General features: G+C 38.9%; 1 protein-coding gene across 1 annotated transcript in view; it reads right to left on the minus strand.

Annotated features, from left to right (window-relative positions):
- DPP6 (dipeptidyl-peptidase 6) overlaps window positions 1-17,682 on the minus strand; it is a gene marked incomplete at its 5' end in the record, with an annotated part of 117,577 nt that overhangs the window by 85,534 nt on the left and 14,361 nt on the right. The window contains 2 exons of the mRNA XM_010072457.1: window positions 331-451; window positions 17,237-17,318. Of these exons, the coding sequence (XP_010070759.1) occupies window positions 331-451; window positions 17,237-17,318 (203 nt within the window). The remainder of the gene's footprint in view (window positions 1-330; window positions 452-17,236; window positions 17,319-17,682) is intronic.

Genomic DNA, 17,682 nt, shown 5'->3' on the forward strand with positions numbered 1-17,682 from the left:
TTCTGTCTTTTTCAGTGATTTGAAAACTGGCACGTCTATGAGTGATTGCAGGTGTCATTAAATAATGAAGCAGTTCTGTTCATTAAAGCCTGGTGATTTATTACCTTTGGACTAAGGGGAAGAAAAACAGCCTGAGAACAGAATTCTTGCATCATTTCACATTATTTCCAGTCCGGCAATTCAGACAAGTGTTAGAATAGCAGATTTTCAGCTCTGTGGTCCATCAGTCCCCAGAAACGCAATGCTGAATGTCTAATTCCAGCTGGTTCTGTAAATGTAGAGTATAACTTAAACTCATAACTAGCTGCTGCCCTAAACGTCATGTCCTACCTTCGTACAGCCAGTCGCTGAGCCCATTGAAAATAACACCTTCCTTTCCTGTGGAGACCACTCGGATGGCTTGTTTCCCCACATGGGCACAGTAATAGATGTTATTCTCAAAGATAAATATCTGATTTGAAGGGAAAAAGAAAAAGAGAACAGCATTAAGCAGTGGCTCCATTATAAAATGTTGCATTTTGCTTTTACAATAATTGGCAGTACAAAATCACATATCACATTTTTATAGCGTCTTTTGTCAAAAAAAAGGATTTCCACAGCTTGCTTCCAATGCCATCAAGTAATAGAAAGATGCTAATTTACAACAAACTGAAGCCTTGGCCTTTTGATACAAGCTTTATTTTTCTCTCTCCTGTCTTCATTTCAGAAATTGAACAGTGCAGTTAGAGGGTATGAAATGAAGAGTGCCATCACTCAGGATTTAGAAAAAGTGGTCCAGGACACAGTAGCAGTTTGCAGAGCTGATGGTGATGCTATGTGGTGATTGAGCTGACTATTGGAAATGGCTTTTTGCTTGTTTCCAGCTGCTCCTGCTTCCTTAAAACACAGCTGGCAACTTATTAAATATATTCAAATCCATTTTTTAATGCAGAACTGAAGAGACAACATGTGCTATTGAACAGGGGACAGTCTGTGTAACTGCAGCACGTTGGCCAACGAAGCACGAGGAGGGTGCACGTGCTCCAAAGACCCAAAGGGGCGTGCTGGACTTCCCACCCTCCCCGGTTCCCAGGTCACCTTCCTACAGGAACCAGGGGGGGTAGGACAAAGGCACCCATGGGGTCTTATCTCCCTGCCAGCATGGATGCAGCTGCCATAACCCCCAGCGTGTCCTTTGAGACCTCTCCACTCTTGTTGCAAAAATCTAGTGGATTTAGGTTGCTCAAAGATTATGTGATCAAAATGTCATGGGACCTTGCAGCTCCTCGGGAGGGCACGGGAGGGCCCACACCAAGGATTGCCATCGAGCACCTAAGCCTGCTCACACAGCTGGGGCTGTCTGAGGGAAAGCAATTCCATCCTGAAGAAGAATTTATAAATATAAAATTCTTATCAATCAGTCATAAAAATTTCAATTCAAGATTGTCAGGAAAGGAGCCTAACACAAGCCTCCCAGATAACCCTCCAACACTTTTTTAAAGCTAATTTCATGTGAGTCATTAGATCCACTGCTATGAGAATACTTCTGGGAATCAGGCTATTTATTTAGGTGTTTAAGTGCTGATCAGCAAGAAAAAATTTATCCAGCCATTTAAAAAACCATTGGTCCATGGCATCAGTCTTTATCATCTGGTTAAATGCTTCCTTCTGTGTTTTGCTGTCATCGATGACAAAGAGATCTTCTCCCCTCCTCACCCCAAAGTGAACCACATCCTGCTAAAAGTAGCACTCTTGTTTTAAAAATATTTTTAAATTCCATTCAGACTGCAAAGAGGTACTGAACAGGGTATCAGAAAGCCATTCAGACTGAAAGATCAACTGTTAATATAATTTAGTAGACATTTACAGATAGATCTTTGTACACTTGAAGATATTGGAACAAATGTTAGGTATCTTTACCATGACACTAGAATGCAATTTCTCATGTTACACTCATGAAAAGATAGAATTGGGAAAAATATTTGCTTTCAGCTTTTGTTTCACATCCTATTACAGTTCGTGTTTCACCTAAAGATGAGCTGGAAAGATTCCAGAAGATAGTATAGACCCTCATTTAATTTTGGCAGCAGTTATAGCGAGTTTGCCTAAAGGTAAAAGTATGACTGAAACTGTAGCTTGCTTTTATTCCTTTTAAAAAGAAAAGCTGCATCCAGTTAATATTTTTTGAAAGTAAAAAATGTGTTTAAGAAGATACTACATTCTCTTGTCTACCTTGATTTTTAGGAAGCAGAGGAGCCAGATGAAGGATGTCAAGTCAAGAGCTGTATGTGTTAGCTAGTCTGCATACAAGAGGGTTGCTAAAGCTTAAATGTACATAAAAATCGGGAAGACCAAGCAGAAGAAGATACTCTGAGCCCAAACAAATCCAAATCTCTGTGTCCCAGAGCTAAATGTGCTGGGGATGCTTGGCTGGGGGCTCTTCTGGAACAGGCAAATAAACAGGTGGAATTATTCATGCGATGCAACACAGCCCTTGCCCAGCCTCTGCCAGCAAATTGAGGTTTTTGCAATATTTTGTACTGTATTAAATTTTAAATTAATTTACAGGAAAATAAAGAAGGTGGATGACAACCTGCTCTTGCCCTTTGCTTTGTAAAGCATTGCATTGTCTTCGCTGTTCTGTCTTTCAAAGCTTCATTGCACTAATCAGGCTATGTGAGGTATCTGGTAGCTGCAATGGAAAAATAATATAGTGCTCTGACTTCAAACTATCTCCATATAACTCAGAGCCAAACTGCAGCTCCTCATAGAGAATTTAAAATTACCCTCCTAACTACTGTCTTGTACCCTAAAAATGTCAACCATAATCAAGATAAAAGATAACTGAAGCAGCACAAGGAAGATTTCAGTGTAATGTATCTTATAAATTAAGAAAAAGCTTCTGAACTTTCGTTATCCATCAAAAAGAAATGTCTTTGGATTACTTCACATTCTGTCTTAGAAAGATATTAGATTATATTATGAAATACCTATATTTTTTTTACTCTTTTGGTTTTAAGACATCAAAGAAACGCTTTCTACCAAACGATCACAATCTTTTCAGCTAGTTAGAGGATAAGAAATCTTAGTAAAGGAGAATAATTTTAAAATGTATGGACATCACTTTCACATTATTTTATTCTTGCTTTACATACCAGTTCTAGACTAATGCCAAACTACAACAGAAGAGGTCAAGCTCAGTTTTGTTCCTCTCCATACAGGAGACAAAGACCACACCCAAAATTTCTGATGTCCTCTCTTTTGGTGTGCCTATTTGAGCAAGACTTCACCCTCAATAACCTTGCAATAGATATGCCTTTTATCATGGACAACACAAAGTCCAACACCGAGAACAACTAGCGGTATGGAAAATAAACCTGTGCTATGTCAGGAAGATATCTCCACCTTGAATATCATGTCTGTTTTCATCATAACATTCAACACAGAAGAAATAGAAGATATTCTGAAAGAAGTAGGAAGAATGGAAACATCCATACATAGATTGAAGAAACTGAAACTGCTAACTCTTTCGAATAAACAAGGAAGACATAAGTTCTACAAGATAATGGAGAGGGAACAGAAAAGAAGGAAAAGAATGTTTTCACTCATTTCTCCAAAACAACAGGGAAACCAATGAAACATAGAAGAAACGCTGTTTTAAAGTGGAAAAAAACCATTTTTCCTAATGAAATCAGAATTAACGTGTGGAAATCCTTGCCACTGGATGTAACAAGAGACAAGAACTTCATTCTCTTCCTGCTGGATGTTATAATAGATGCTCAAAAGATGAAATACTTAACAAAGATAAACAGAATGTCTTCAGGGTGACTAAGATAAAGTTGAGTTTAGTTTTTTGTTTTTCTTTTTTATGCACTCACTCAATCCCAGAGTAATAAAAACCAATGGGGATTTTGCTGTTGTCTATGTGTAGCTCAGGCTGTCACCTGAAACTTGCAGCATAAGATATAACCCCTTTAGCCTCAGGTATCAACACACCACTAACTCATGTGGGCTGGGAAGAAATCTCTGCCTATTTGGATCTTGTATTAGAACCGATTAGTTAAAACCATGTTTTGTAAAAACATCCTAGTGTGACACAACCAATACTGGAGAAAAAAATACTAGACTGGTTGGACCACAAGCCTGAGGAAGGAGGAGAGCTTTAAGTGAAAGATTGAAGTATTTATCCAGTAAGATAAATGTAAACAATAAGGTAAACGTTTAAACTAACAACATAATAAACTTAATTCACTTAAAACATACAAGAGCCTTAACAACACTTATTGATTTAAGGACGATTAGTTTAAAACATTTTTGCAGCTCTTTAAGGGCTTCTGAAGTAATGTTCTCTACCAAACTGACCCAGAGCGGTATTACATAATTATGCTGCAGTAATTAAAACATTGGTACTTCTAAATGGGCTAATTTATGGACCTTTTCAAGAATCTAATGAAAGTAATCTACAGAAGTCACAGTGACCAACTATTTTGCACAGTTGAATACTGCACCTCTTGCAGTGGGTCAACCCAGCTTCCTTCCAGCCAAAGAGGTGAGTGAAGTTCCTATTTCTTCATAGACCAAGAGAAAATAAATTCATATGCATTACTGTGCATTTTTATTGCTTCTATTTATTTTCCAACTGTAGGGTGGCATTCTATGTTCTCCTTACCTCGTAATTTCTAACATGTATGACCTGTCAACTGAATGAGTAACATCACTCAAATTTGGCATCTCCAAGGATAAAGTAAATACCTGATGTTTATTACTTGAAATTATTAGCACATTGTAGATGTGTGAACATTTCCTTCACATTAGAAGGCAGCCTTCCACAATGCAAGGTCAACCCACAGGATTTAACTACCAGAGAGTAGTTAACATGGAAAGTTTGGCCATTCAACATGCAGATTTTGGTCAACAAGAACCAGCCCTGATGTATAGACAGGCACAAATTCTTGCCTTGCCACCTTTTTAAATTCCAAATCAGCCCAAATTTCCTCGGAGTCTGAAAAGAACAGTCACAAAATGGAAGACTTGGTGAGTGGGGAAATAAAACTACAAATCAGCATGCTACTCTCTCCTCATCCAACATGATGTACTTAACTGTTTTCTGTTTTTAATGTTAAAGCCTTCTTTTATTCCCCACCCCGTGCCTCGTGTAGACATCTGCTCTTTTGCTGGCAAACCAGTTTACCTGAGGGAGTATTCTGGCAGAATACATAAAAGAACAAATTCATTTTATAATTTTGTGCATCTCTTGGAAATGCTTACATTTATTTTGTAGAATCAGTAAAAAATATCTATGTAAAGGTAATTATCCATGGATTTTACTGTTGTAGATGCTTAACAAATGCACAGAAAAGACAGTCCCTACCCCAACAGCATGTCATTGTAGTAGACAGAGAAATCCCCATTCAACATGTGAAAGAATGAGAGACAGGGACATCAAATACAAGACTCAGTTGCCCAGATATAGGCACCTAAGCCATTTTAAGCCCCTTCATGTGTCTAAAACATCTGGCAGATATGCTACAGGACATATCGGAAACCTCTAGAGGCTGCACACATTTAACACTATTCGTCTGAGGTGCTCTGGAACCTATGTTTAAGCAAGCAAATCCTATTTCAAATGTCACACAGGAACACTAGCAAAGCCAGGAGTCAAACTTGGGCAGCTTGAGCTCTATTCCAATGCCTTAACCATAAAATCATCCTTACCATAATAAATTCACATCAGGTAGACTATTATAAGCTTGTGAAGACCGGGAGAGCAGAGATCCAAAATGTGTGCTGTCCTGCCATGAACTACATGTCTAACTGATCTGTTTATTGTCAGACTCATGGTCAGCTTCAACATGACACTTACTTGAACTCATAGCTCTTTCTACAAAGGCAGACCTACAGCTACTGTAAAATCTCTTTTGCTGAATAATGAAGAAAAATAGTTCTTGTATGTATCTTGCTCTTGTACATCTGTCATTGTACATTGCCAACTTACATTGGTAGGATTCAACCCTGCCTCATTTAGTGCAGGACTTTCTGTGGCCTTTTGTAAATCTGTGGTTCGAAGGCATGATCCAGTCTGCCTTAGGCAGATGCCAAGTAGACTCAGCAGAGACACGCAGGTACCAATGAAGACATAAAGAAAGATAAAATCTGTCTAGCTTCAGGGGCTTATTTTCCAGCAGCTTCTATGGTGTGCTGGGTGTTCCCAAGTCCAAATAAAGTCAATGAAGGCAGTTCATATAAGTTAGGTATCTACAGCTTACACTGACTACAACCAACAAACAGCCTATGTCAGATGTCTTCACCCACTCAAGATCTGGTCCACTTGCTCTTTGAAGGTAAAGGCAGCACAAGCACGCACTCAAATGAGACCATCAGTAGATGAATATGGGAATAAAAAAATGAAATGTACAGTGAAAACAATCATGGAGAACAGACCATCCTTGCTCCCAGACCTACAGATAAGCCAGACTCTGGCTTCCTTGTGCACAACCTTCAAAGTCTCCAAAAGCCCTCTACTCCTGCTGCAGGGCAGCACAGCCTCAAAAGAAGGACTGTAGCATATGTTCAATGAATATTGCTTCAACGTTGTTGCTCATAGTCCTAACCACATCCAAGTCCTTGAGCTCTTCTACCTAAACCCCAATCTCATCAAATTTCTTAAGCAACATTTCACCACTGAGATTATTTGTGGGGAAATTAAGTTAATCATATGAGGTAAATCCAGACTTCTGTAAGGTCAGGCAGTCCTTGAATGGCGCAGGACCACATCACTCTGGTACAAAAATAGGGATTCAACTGCCTGAAATAAATATTTTTGTTTTTTAACGTTCCTACCTATTTTCTGTCCATTATCTCTTCAATGAAGAGTGCATGCGAACATTTGTATTGTGTTTACACAGCAAGGTTTTGGTAGCAGCAGGGGAAAGAGAGCTGCAGAGGTGGCTTCTGTGAGAAGACATCAGGAGATGCCCCCGTGTCAGACAAAGCCAGTCCCAGACGGCTCCAAGACAGACCCATCACTGGTCAAAGCTGCGCCCATCAGAGATGCTGGTAGTGCCTCTGTGACAATATATTTATAAAAGGGTAAAAACTCACATTCCCCATCCCCCTGTGCTGCTGGGGGGGAAGAGGGTAGAGAAACTGGGACTGAAGTTAAGCCCAGGAAGAAGGGAGGGGTTGGGGGAAGGTGTTTTTAGATTCGTTCTTTTTTCTCATTACTCTAGTCTTACTAATTGACAATAAATTCATTTCCCCAAGACAAGTTTTGCCCATGATGGTAGCTGGTGAATGATCTCCCTGTCCTCATCTCAACCCATGACCTTTGTGTAATATTTTCTCCCTGTTGAGAATGGGGAGTGATAGAGCAGTTTGATGGGTACCTGGCAATGTCAACCCATCACAACAGTCCCACAGTTTAAGAAAGGACATTTTTTTTTACCTTTTCAGTGCAAGATACTTCCTTTTAAAAAAAAAAAAAATCTATTCAGTTCTTTTGGGGGTGTCAATGATAAGGAAGTTTTGTGCTGAAATGTATGTTAACTATCTACATATTTATACGGTGCTGCACATCACATAGGTCTGAAAGCTTCAGAAAAATACACAGATTTACCTTCCCAATATGTCCAGGAAGTAGAAAAGAATTAACTCTTTATTTATAAGCTGTAACAGTCACAGCATGTAACCGAAGTTTGTAAATGTCAGATCACAAACACAAATAGTTTTGAGAACGGTCAGCTCTTCCTGGAAATGTGCACACAGAAGGACCTCTCCCTTCTCCCCTTCATTTCTAGTGCTCTCTAATTCCATTCAAATATTTTGTAGATAGCCCTTATCAAGCCAGTTTTGTTTTTCTACTGCCATATGATCCACTGCCATATGAAACCTGGAAGATAAGCACTGCAAAAATGAAAAACTGCAAAGAGAGAAAGATTCCCTGCTGTTTCATCCAAGCTAAAACTTGTTCTTACTACACAGAATTAGCATGCCCAACCTTGCCCATGCAGAGTCTTGAAGCAGATATAATAACTGTGTTTTCACTTCGGGATATGAAGGAAATCTGACGAGCATTGTACCAGAAAGGTCTTGGCATTTTGCAGTTATCATTCTTACATCAACTGCAGCAGAACGTGGGATCAATTCAGAATCAGTTCTAAAGCTTGTTGCTGATTGACTATGCATTATTTAATTAACACTCTGCCAATTTCTGCTTTTGAATCTCGCAAAATGCAAACTTTGATGTTCAAATAGCTCCCATTAATGCATTTTGTCATGAGTGTTCTTGATGCATATGACATGATCACGCCAACTCTTATCAGTTCTTCAAAAATGGTAATAAAACCATAAACTGCTCCTCACCAGTGAGCTTACAGAATAAGAGATAATATTTTAATTAAGCTTTTCTTGTTGCCATTTAAATATAGCTTGATAGCAGGTGGGAAAAAAGAAGACAAAAAACTTCAAAATATTTTCATTCTGTCCCATCAAATGGTTCATTTTTTGCAATTTAGGAAAGAGACTGATAACAATTATGATGGAGGAGTGAGATAAATAATTTTTAAATCAACTTTTTTCTTTATAAAACCAAACTGTCATTATTAAAATCAGTGATGAACCAACGAAACTCTTCCACACGATTAACACACTGTAGAGAATCACATCTTGATAAATTATTGACAAAAAAAGGCTACAGTTTCAGTTTTTCGTGGTTTAGCTTTGCTTTAATTCAAAGTAAGAAACTAGCTCCTTACCAAGCCAAGGATTTAGAGGACATAGCAGTTTCTGATGGTATACAACAAATAGATAAGACTTACTTTACACCTGCCTAGAGTTGGGCAAAGGTGGCTTTTAGACCGAAGTGAGGACTGCACCAGTTCTAAAATGATTCTACAGGAAGGCTTTCAAGACAGAGAAGCTGAAACCACCCCAGGGGACCACTAAAACCAGAGAATACAGTAGTACAGACTCATGCACATAAGAATCATGCTGATCCACAAACACACCAAAACCAGTATTCATGACTTCTCATTGGAGACAGAAGGTTTGTACACATCTGATATCAGTAGGGTAAGAGATTAACTGCATGGAAATCAGTGCAATGAAAGGAAATGTAATTGATGCTGCAAAGAAAAACCATCAGAGCTACTGTAAAAGACAAACAAAAAATCTGCTGCCTTCCGTGACTTTGATTATGTATCTAGGAAAGGAAGTGCACAATAGTGCACTTATAAACTGTGCAAAACTCCTGATATTAGCCATATATCTTGGAAATTTCTAATATCCCTTTTAAAATAAACATTAAGAACTTAATTTTGCTTTTGCAATGCATGTGACCAACACAAAGACTAAGAAGTCAGAGAGAACGGAAAAGCATTCCTTCATGTCTTCAAACAAAGAAATATATTTCTATGAACAGTGTCTAGGCCACAGCTAGGAGCTCTCAAGAGATGACTTAAGCTTCTCCCAGCTTAAGTCCTTAAGTGCATTAATATTCTTCTCAGGTTTCTACAAGCTTCCCTACATTTTTGACATCACATCATTACAAACGCAATGCATTTCCGTTTGTATTCTGTGAGCAGGCTAGTCCACAACAAGTACTGATCCTAATCACACCTAGAAGCTGCCAGAGTCCAGCCAAATAAGCAATTTTCATTATTATGGAGACTTAAAAATATATGTTTCAAGAAAAATACACTGCCCTATTTTCTGTTCTTCAGTAAAGAAAGGAGGTTTTATTTCACCTCAACAAAGAGAACCATGTCTGCTTGGATTTCCTTGCCCTGGATTCTAATGGGGTTATTTTAATTTATAACTGCCTTGTTATATTAAAGAATGTATCAGTAAATGTACCATTTAGTATGGAACTCTGATTCTGCTTTTAAGTTCTGCTTGATGGATTATCGTGTATTCTGTAACCTAATATCACTGATGGTTATGTAGGGCATCACTATAAATTAGATTATTTAATGTAAGATGACACAGTGTTTCATTTTAAATATTTTATTGTGTTATAGAATGAATATCTGGCTAAGGAGAGCACAGAGATTACTTGTCAGCACAAAGAAACTGGCAACTGGGATTCAGTGTTCCTCCAGGTATCTATCTGACCTTGGACAGTGAACTATTCAGAGTAATATTCCTCCTTAATATAATGTATAGTAATAGAAACCATCAACATCTGTTCCAGCAGCTGAAGAGCAGAGCTAACAGAATTGTTCCTGAAGATTTCTCATGGATCTGATGAATGGCAGTTTCTCAGGAAGGTGGGACCACCACCACAAACGAAGGTGAGCTACTCCACAGTCCCTCAGATGGCACTGCTTAGTCCTGCTTGCGGCACCCTAGCATCTGTCCCTTAAACACACACTCACCCATGACTACTGTTGTCTACAGTAAAAGGTAAGTATTCTCATAGCACAAAATAGCAGCTCTCCAAGAGCAAGACTTTTGATAAGCACTTGTTTCAATGGACATCATCTACCAGCCATGGTTTTGTAAGATGTCAGAAACCCTTATGCACAGACCTAAAGTAGATACATCTAGCTGTCAGATCTCTGAAATGAAAACTGACCTTAACAAAAGACACATGTTCAATACCTATAAAGCACAATTGAAATTAAAGGAATATCAACATTTTAGATCTCTGTAACAGGAGGGAAGTATTTTCAGTGGAACTGACCCTACGCTAGTACATTGCACTGTTAGGAATTTTGCATTTCACGCAACTGCAGTAGCATATAATGAAATGTGGTAACACATAAAGGAAGAGAATTCAGTACTTGCTCTCTATTGCAACAAGATGCTCTAAGCTAGCAAGTCCATCAATATGTCCATTTCTTGTAGGTATATGCTCAGTTTCCTTAATGCAGAGTGTGAATGTCCACAACATTTAATGTATTTATCCTGTAAGTCCACTGTGAGGTAAGAACATATTTCCATCTTCATGCTGTAACTTAACCAGAAAATAAAGTGCTATGTATGAATTCTCAGAGGGACCCTATGGCAGAGTCCCACCTCCAGGGGTGATGCCCCAAACACTACATCAACCTACATCTCTCATATTCGGATGTAAGAGCAGTAACTTATTTTCTGATTTAATGTTAAAACTTCTATGGAAAATAATCAGTTTCATATTTTCTTCTGAAATCTTTCATGCTCACAAAAACAGCGACATCTTATTTAAAATAATCACCTCTATCTTCTTTCAGTAACATTTATTGTAGCTTCTTCAATTACCTTAAATATCTTGCTCTTTGCCACTGATGACAATGCAGCAGCAAGATGCTGAGACGGGAAGGGACACAACCCTTCTCAGCAGAGGTCACAACACTGATCATGACAAAGCTTCCCTTTGGTGAACGAGGACTGAATACGTCAAGCCCACTGATGTCAAAGGAAATGACAAAGATTTGCAAAAATACAAATAGGACACTATGGCCACTGTAACCAAAGAGAAGAGCATCAAAAGAAAAAAACAAACAGAACACTTTCCCAGTGGAGTCCTTTGAATAAAACAGGGGTAGAGGGGAAGGAGAAGCCCCAACCAGGGTAATCTGTCCAGGTACTCAGTGTATGTGTAATATATCTTACTGAGGCTTCCCCCCCACCAAAAAAAAAATAAAAAAAAAATCATATTCTGACACCGGAAAAGGGGACGAGGGGGAGACAGCACATCATTGTTCTTAAACTGTTCTTTTCCCAGAATGCAGGAACCATGTAAAAGGCTGTCTGACTACCCTCCACTATGCTTAAACAGGGGGGGCCTTTTCTTCCTTGCAACTAACAAGATAACCAAGCAGGATAATTACATACAGCAAACCACAGCTAAATATTGATTCCAACGTCATTGCACAAAGGAAAGGTGAGAGAACAGCAGCTTGAAAACAATGATGTAAAAATCTATGAAATAACGGTGGAGACAAATAGACCTACAGCAATTATACACACAGCACTTCAAAAACCCTGCTGGATTAGGAACAGCAGCAGATGATTCAATATCTCCTGTGAAAATGGTCCTCCTCACTTGATATCTGTGCAGCCCTTCTGCCTGGAACTAAGCTGGCATGACAGGCACCAATTCAGGCAAGGAAAAACCTGCTAATTAGAGGAGTCACTCCAGTTTAGTTCCAGGTGTCATCACTTAACCAGCTTTTTTGCATCTCCATATCCTAGTTAGCAAGGCATCGTGCTATGCGTTAGAAAAAAAATTGATAACAACAAACGAGATGGATAGGTTCTGGCCCCGTGCAGCAGGATCTATCATTCAAATGTTTTATATATGAATGAATATCAATATTTCTCTAAATTGTATTGGACTTTTTAGACAGTAATATCTATGACAATAAGCTGTTTACTGGCATTAACATTCAGTCTTTGAGGGCACCTGCAAACCCTTAACATGGTGGGGGCTGGAAGACATTCTCCTCCTTTTTTCCCCCCGGTATTTGCATTTCACTGAAATAGAGATTTCTTAATGTAACCTCTGCACCTGCTGTGAAACATAACTTCTATTACTTTAGAACCAATTATACACTTGATTGCTGCATAATCTGGAAGAATAAAAGGTAGTTTCTGCTCCGGTAGAGTTGACACTGGAAAATGTTTATTGCCTACGAATGCAGGAGAAGCCCATTTTGACTATTCTGTGGGGTTTCTGTAAGTGCAAGGGCACGCAAAACTTCCAGCAACTATAATCCTGTTCCTGTATGCTTTTGATACTTTAAAGAAGCAGTGGAAACAGTAAAAGACTGACTGGCCAGGAGAACCTGAAAAAAAAAAGTTTCTCTTTGCTGACGGATAAATACTATGATCTATGAGAGAGGTTATTTTGAATTATAACTGCTGCTCTAAAGCTGTGCAGAACTGCTTCCCCCAGCATCTGATGTGTCACCGTTATCATTAGTATCTGTCAGGGCTGTTCCAGATCCTGATTTTAAAAAAAAGGAAAATAGCAGCATGGCAGAAGTTCTTCTGCTTTTGAAATTGGAGTTTAACAACTCCTGTGAACTGTACTTCAGCGCTGTCAGCACAGGCAAATACTCCCTGTGCGTTATCCGAGCAGTCCTACTGCCTGCTCCTTCCTTTGACAATAGGGCCCACATACATACCTAGCTTGTCCTTAAAGCAAGGATTTTGAACCTAGATGTGCTCAGTTTGGCATAACTTGGATAAAAGCATCCTGAAAACTTCAAGTTTTTTTGGATTCCTTGAGCACTCTGGCTACAGATATTCACTAGACGGTCTCTTGCTCCTGAAGCACTCCCTGACTTCAGCCACACTGACACGCAAACCAGCAAAGAAGACCTCGTCACACTGTACTTTTTTTTATTAACATAAGGTTTTTTTGTGGCAGAATTGGAATTCCAAAAGAGGACAGCTGTTGAGTCATAAATGGGAAGATCAGAAAAGGAGAAGAAATGTAAGGAGTGAAGATTTTTACATAATAAGCATACACAGAACAGTGCAAAGGTACAGCCTAACACTTTTTTGCGGTCCTATCATGCTACCAATGCCCTTATATTACTGGAAAGTATCACACAAACTGTTTGAGGGTCATCCAGCCTATTCCCTGAAAACCACCAAGCACCCTGCTGTTGCCATTGAATACTAAGGGGAACTTTGGGCTGTCAGGGGCACCATGGAAAGGGTGTATTTTTTAATAGACATTCTGCATAGTCATTTACTCCCACTAAAAGTGAATATATCGCACTGCTATTCCAATTTAACAGCGTTTTTCACTCATTCTGCAAAGGCATACATGATGGCTCATGTCACAGGACAAATGAGAGGAACGAGCTCTTTAAAAACAGCCACGTTTTCTGTATTCTCTCTCGCACTGAAGTTAGTGGCTCTCTTTCTATTGACTCAGGAGCTCATGGTGGTAAAGGCCCAATTCTTCCAACAGCTTTGGAAGGCTTAATTTGCTAAGACTTTGGCTGAGATCCGAGACAGGCTGAAGCATTTTTCCAAGGTGCCAGAAGTGAGTGCTTTTTTGCATTCTGATCTTCTGACACAGATTTTCTCTGATCCAATGTCTGCCATTATTTACGCAGCTTTGTTGGCACACGTGGTGTTCTGCAGGCTAGTAAGAAGTCAAGAACCAGGCTCTGAGGAGTTTATCATCTAAAAATTGGCATATAATTTAATGAGTAAGGACAAAAGAAAACAAGATAAATAGAAAATTGCTCCTGGGAAAGTTTCACTGTTTATTTTTAATCGCAAAGAATACAGATCATTCGGGCTGCTTCTGTTCCAGACTTGTTTCTTTTTTGAATGATTAGACATGTGAGAGAGAAAGGGGTCAGACATAGTGACCGAAAGTTCCCCTAGGAAGGATGAAATAGAAGCTATGAAGGGAATAAAAAATTTTGGAACCAAACCCTCTTACTCTCCTGCCCTGCTTCTCCTTTGTGTTGCCAAAGAAGAACACACCAGGAGATTTCAAGTGTACAGCTTTTCATTTCCTGAAAATCGGGGTATTTTCAAGGTTATGCAAAACCCACCCACCCTTCGCTCCCGCCTTTCCTGGAAGATGCAGCACGAAGTTGGGCTGCAGACTGTGCGCAGAGCGGGGCTGCTGTGAGCAGCGTCAGTCCTGGCACATGCTTGGGGATCTCAGTGCAGGTGTAGGACCACCCTCAAATACTCCAAAAATTTAGTTTTTGGTCCTCTAACCACCCAGGACCAGGGGAGCTGACACGGAATTCCCAGCACATTATTCCTTTACATTCCCCTTGACTTTTTTCCCTCCCTCTCTTCTGCAACACAACTCAGCCTATCTTCAGCAAACACATTGACACCATCCAGTCTTAAAAGACTTTAATTTTTTTCTACCTTTGTACTCATCGTTGCCTCCACAGAAGGTGACACGATTTTCACTGGCAATTATATTGAGTAACTCAATTAGTCCTGAAATACAGAACACTGAGCATTGTCTCTTTTCTCTATCTCATTTATAATGCTTGTAGAAGTTTTGTTAAAAAAGATTCTTTCCTTCTCTGGCAATTCTCTGCTATCATTACATTTTAAACTACATTATTTTTATAAACTACAGCTATAACTTTATTTTAGGGTAAACGACTGGCAAGGAAAAGAGCAAAAAGGCACATACATTAGAGATATGCAAGATAATGCTTAAACTACTCTCTTCACCTACCCTGATTCCAAATGCAAGAACAGGGAATACAGCTGAATTACAGGCCAACAGATTTGTATATTTGCAAGCCAAAAAAAAAAAAAAAAGAAAGGAAGAAAGAAAACAAACACACAGAACAAATCCACTGTTGCAAGATATTGCCTAGATTCACATTGAATTCAATATTGGCAGGACTATTTGAAGTTACTTAAAAAAATATTGATGTTTTAGGGCATTAAGTTTTCACTGTATATTCCTTAATAAAAATTGGTGGAAAGTGGTATAGATTATTTCAGCATTAAAGGATAAAGCTGGAAGTAAAGAAGACTTTTCTTCTCCTGGACTGTATATACTGTCCTGTTGTATATATAATTTGTCCATTTTGCCACGAACATTTTTCTTTTCTGTGCAGTCATGTTGCTTTCGTAGAGAAGACAATGGAGAAAGTAAATTGGTCATCCTGACTTTGGAATGAAAAAAGTTCAATCTTCTTTCCAAGGTGGAAGCTAAATACACCCATTCAGCTTGGTAAAACCAACATGAATGTGAATCAATAACATGCTGAGACTCAAGGTGCTGCAAGTTCACAGCAAAACTGCACTGAAGAAAGGAAGATTCACTTGTGAAATGGAGAAAATCACCAATGCAACTCAATATTAGCTTCCAATTAGCAGATACAGCTTTTGCTATACACTGTGAGGCTCAGTTTGTTAGAATAGAAAGAGCTAGTGAACAGTGAATAAAAAATTGCTGGTCTTTTTTTGCTTTCTTTGCCATGTCCTTAAAGGTAGTCTCTATTTTTGAAGTGTTATCAGCTGACTGTAAATTATCATCAGTTGGCCAGAAGCTTGATGATGAGATCACATCGGTCTTCACCAATGAAAACAAAAGAAAGATTTTGCTTGTGATCAGACCCCAAATTCTGTGAATCGGTACAAATTGCTCAGCAGTCATCTGTTGGCAGCAGACTAAGGAATTTGAAATGGCATATGTTAGAGGATGAAAGTGGGGCATGTACATGTGTGCAATGAAAAAAATGAGCTCCTCAAGTCATTTTGCATAGAGGTAAAGGGTGCTACAACTACACTCCTATGACACGGTCTTATGACCTTCTCAAACCTGATTTTCCTGATGGAGCAGAGACTTTCCTGTTCCTGTATCTCTTATGTTTCCTCCAACCTGATTTGCAGTCTGGCAATTATAATGTCTCCTATTGCTCGTTTTAAATCACAAAATTTGAAAACAATCTAGTTAAGGACACAGGCAAAAAATTCCCAAGAGATGACTGGGGACAGGAGACATATGCCAGCTTTTCTCAGATAATGAGCTTTTAAAGCTCATTTCTTGGTATAAAACTTCCATTTCAAAAAAGAAGTCGCCACTTTTTCTTTTCTTGTTACGGCAGAAAGAGAGTGTTAGGAACACACAAAACCTCAACATTAGATTTGCACGAGGAAATGAATCCAGGAGATCTGGACAGGAAAGACGTGCTCTAAAAAATAGGCAAATTCAAGATGGCAGTGGCTGAGGGACAAAGCACTCGAGATTTCACGATTACTGCAGTATGGAAAGCTCCATGAAGCACAATGAATCCCTGACAAGTGGTGGTGTTTTTGTTTTTTTTTTTTTTTAAAGCCAGGTCTGAAAACTTTCCAGAATACACTTCTACTTTTGTCTGTTTTGCAAATAACTCCAGGGCAAATTTAGGGCAACTCTGTTTTAGAGAGGTGCATTCTCCAAACAGGGCTGGTAATATTAAAATATCCCTAGTGCCAACTTCGCAAGTCTGAAGACACCGTTGCAAAGCAATGATATGCTAACTAAATCATACTATCATGTCTATAATCTGCCCTGTGTCCAACATTGGGAGAAGCAGGTGCATCCTCTCAAAGAGTTTCCATGAAGTGTTTTTTCTCTGCATTTTTAGACACACTTACTTTGCACTAAACATATGTATTTGGGAATTTTATAAATAAATGACATGATAAAACAATCTCCATAAAGATGTTAGAAGCTAACACAGGTTTAAAGAAACCATTCAATAAAGAATTATGCTTTCTTTACTTCCAAACAATAGCAGTATGGTCTCTAAATTCATTTGCACGCTTGTTCTTTTCTTACCAGCTGTTGCCCCTTTGGACCCCAACCAGCATACTGAAGCTTTGCATTGCTGACCTCAGGGGGATACAAATTCTGGGGATCCCTGCAAAAAGAGAAAAGTAAGATTTCAGCTTCAGAAATGTCTTTATTTAAGCTGGTGCACACCTGCTTTAGAAATCCACCATCACCTTGCAAGGCGTCTTTCAGCTGGAATCATCTGATATTTAGTGCCAGATTTCAGTACATTTTTTTTTTTTACCATGAAGTAAGCACTACACCACTAGCAAGCATTGCTAAGATCAAGAGTTTAACTTAAAATTTCTGTTTCTTATTAATATGAAGTTAAACACATCAGTTCCACTGCTGAATTGCGTAAGCCTTAAGAATTAGTCAAGGGATGGCAAACAAAGTAACTGTATTTATCAACACTGATGATGTCCACAAAGAACAAACAATAATTATATTTT

Source organism: Pterocles gutturalis, unplaced genomic scaffold (assembly GCF_000699245.1).
Source record: "Pterocles gutturalis isolate BGI_N339 unplaced genomic scaffold, ASM69924v1 scaffold8987, whole genome shotgun sequence".
NCBI lineage: Eukaryota > Metazoa > Chordata > Aves > Pterocliformes > Pteroclidae > Pterocles > Pterocles gutturalis.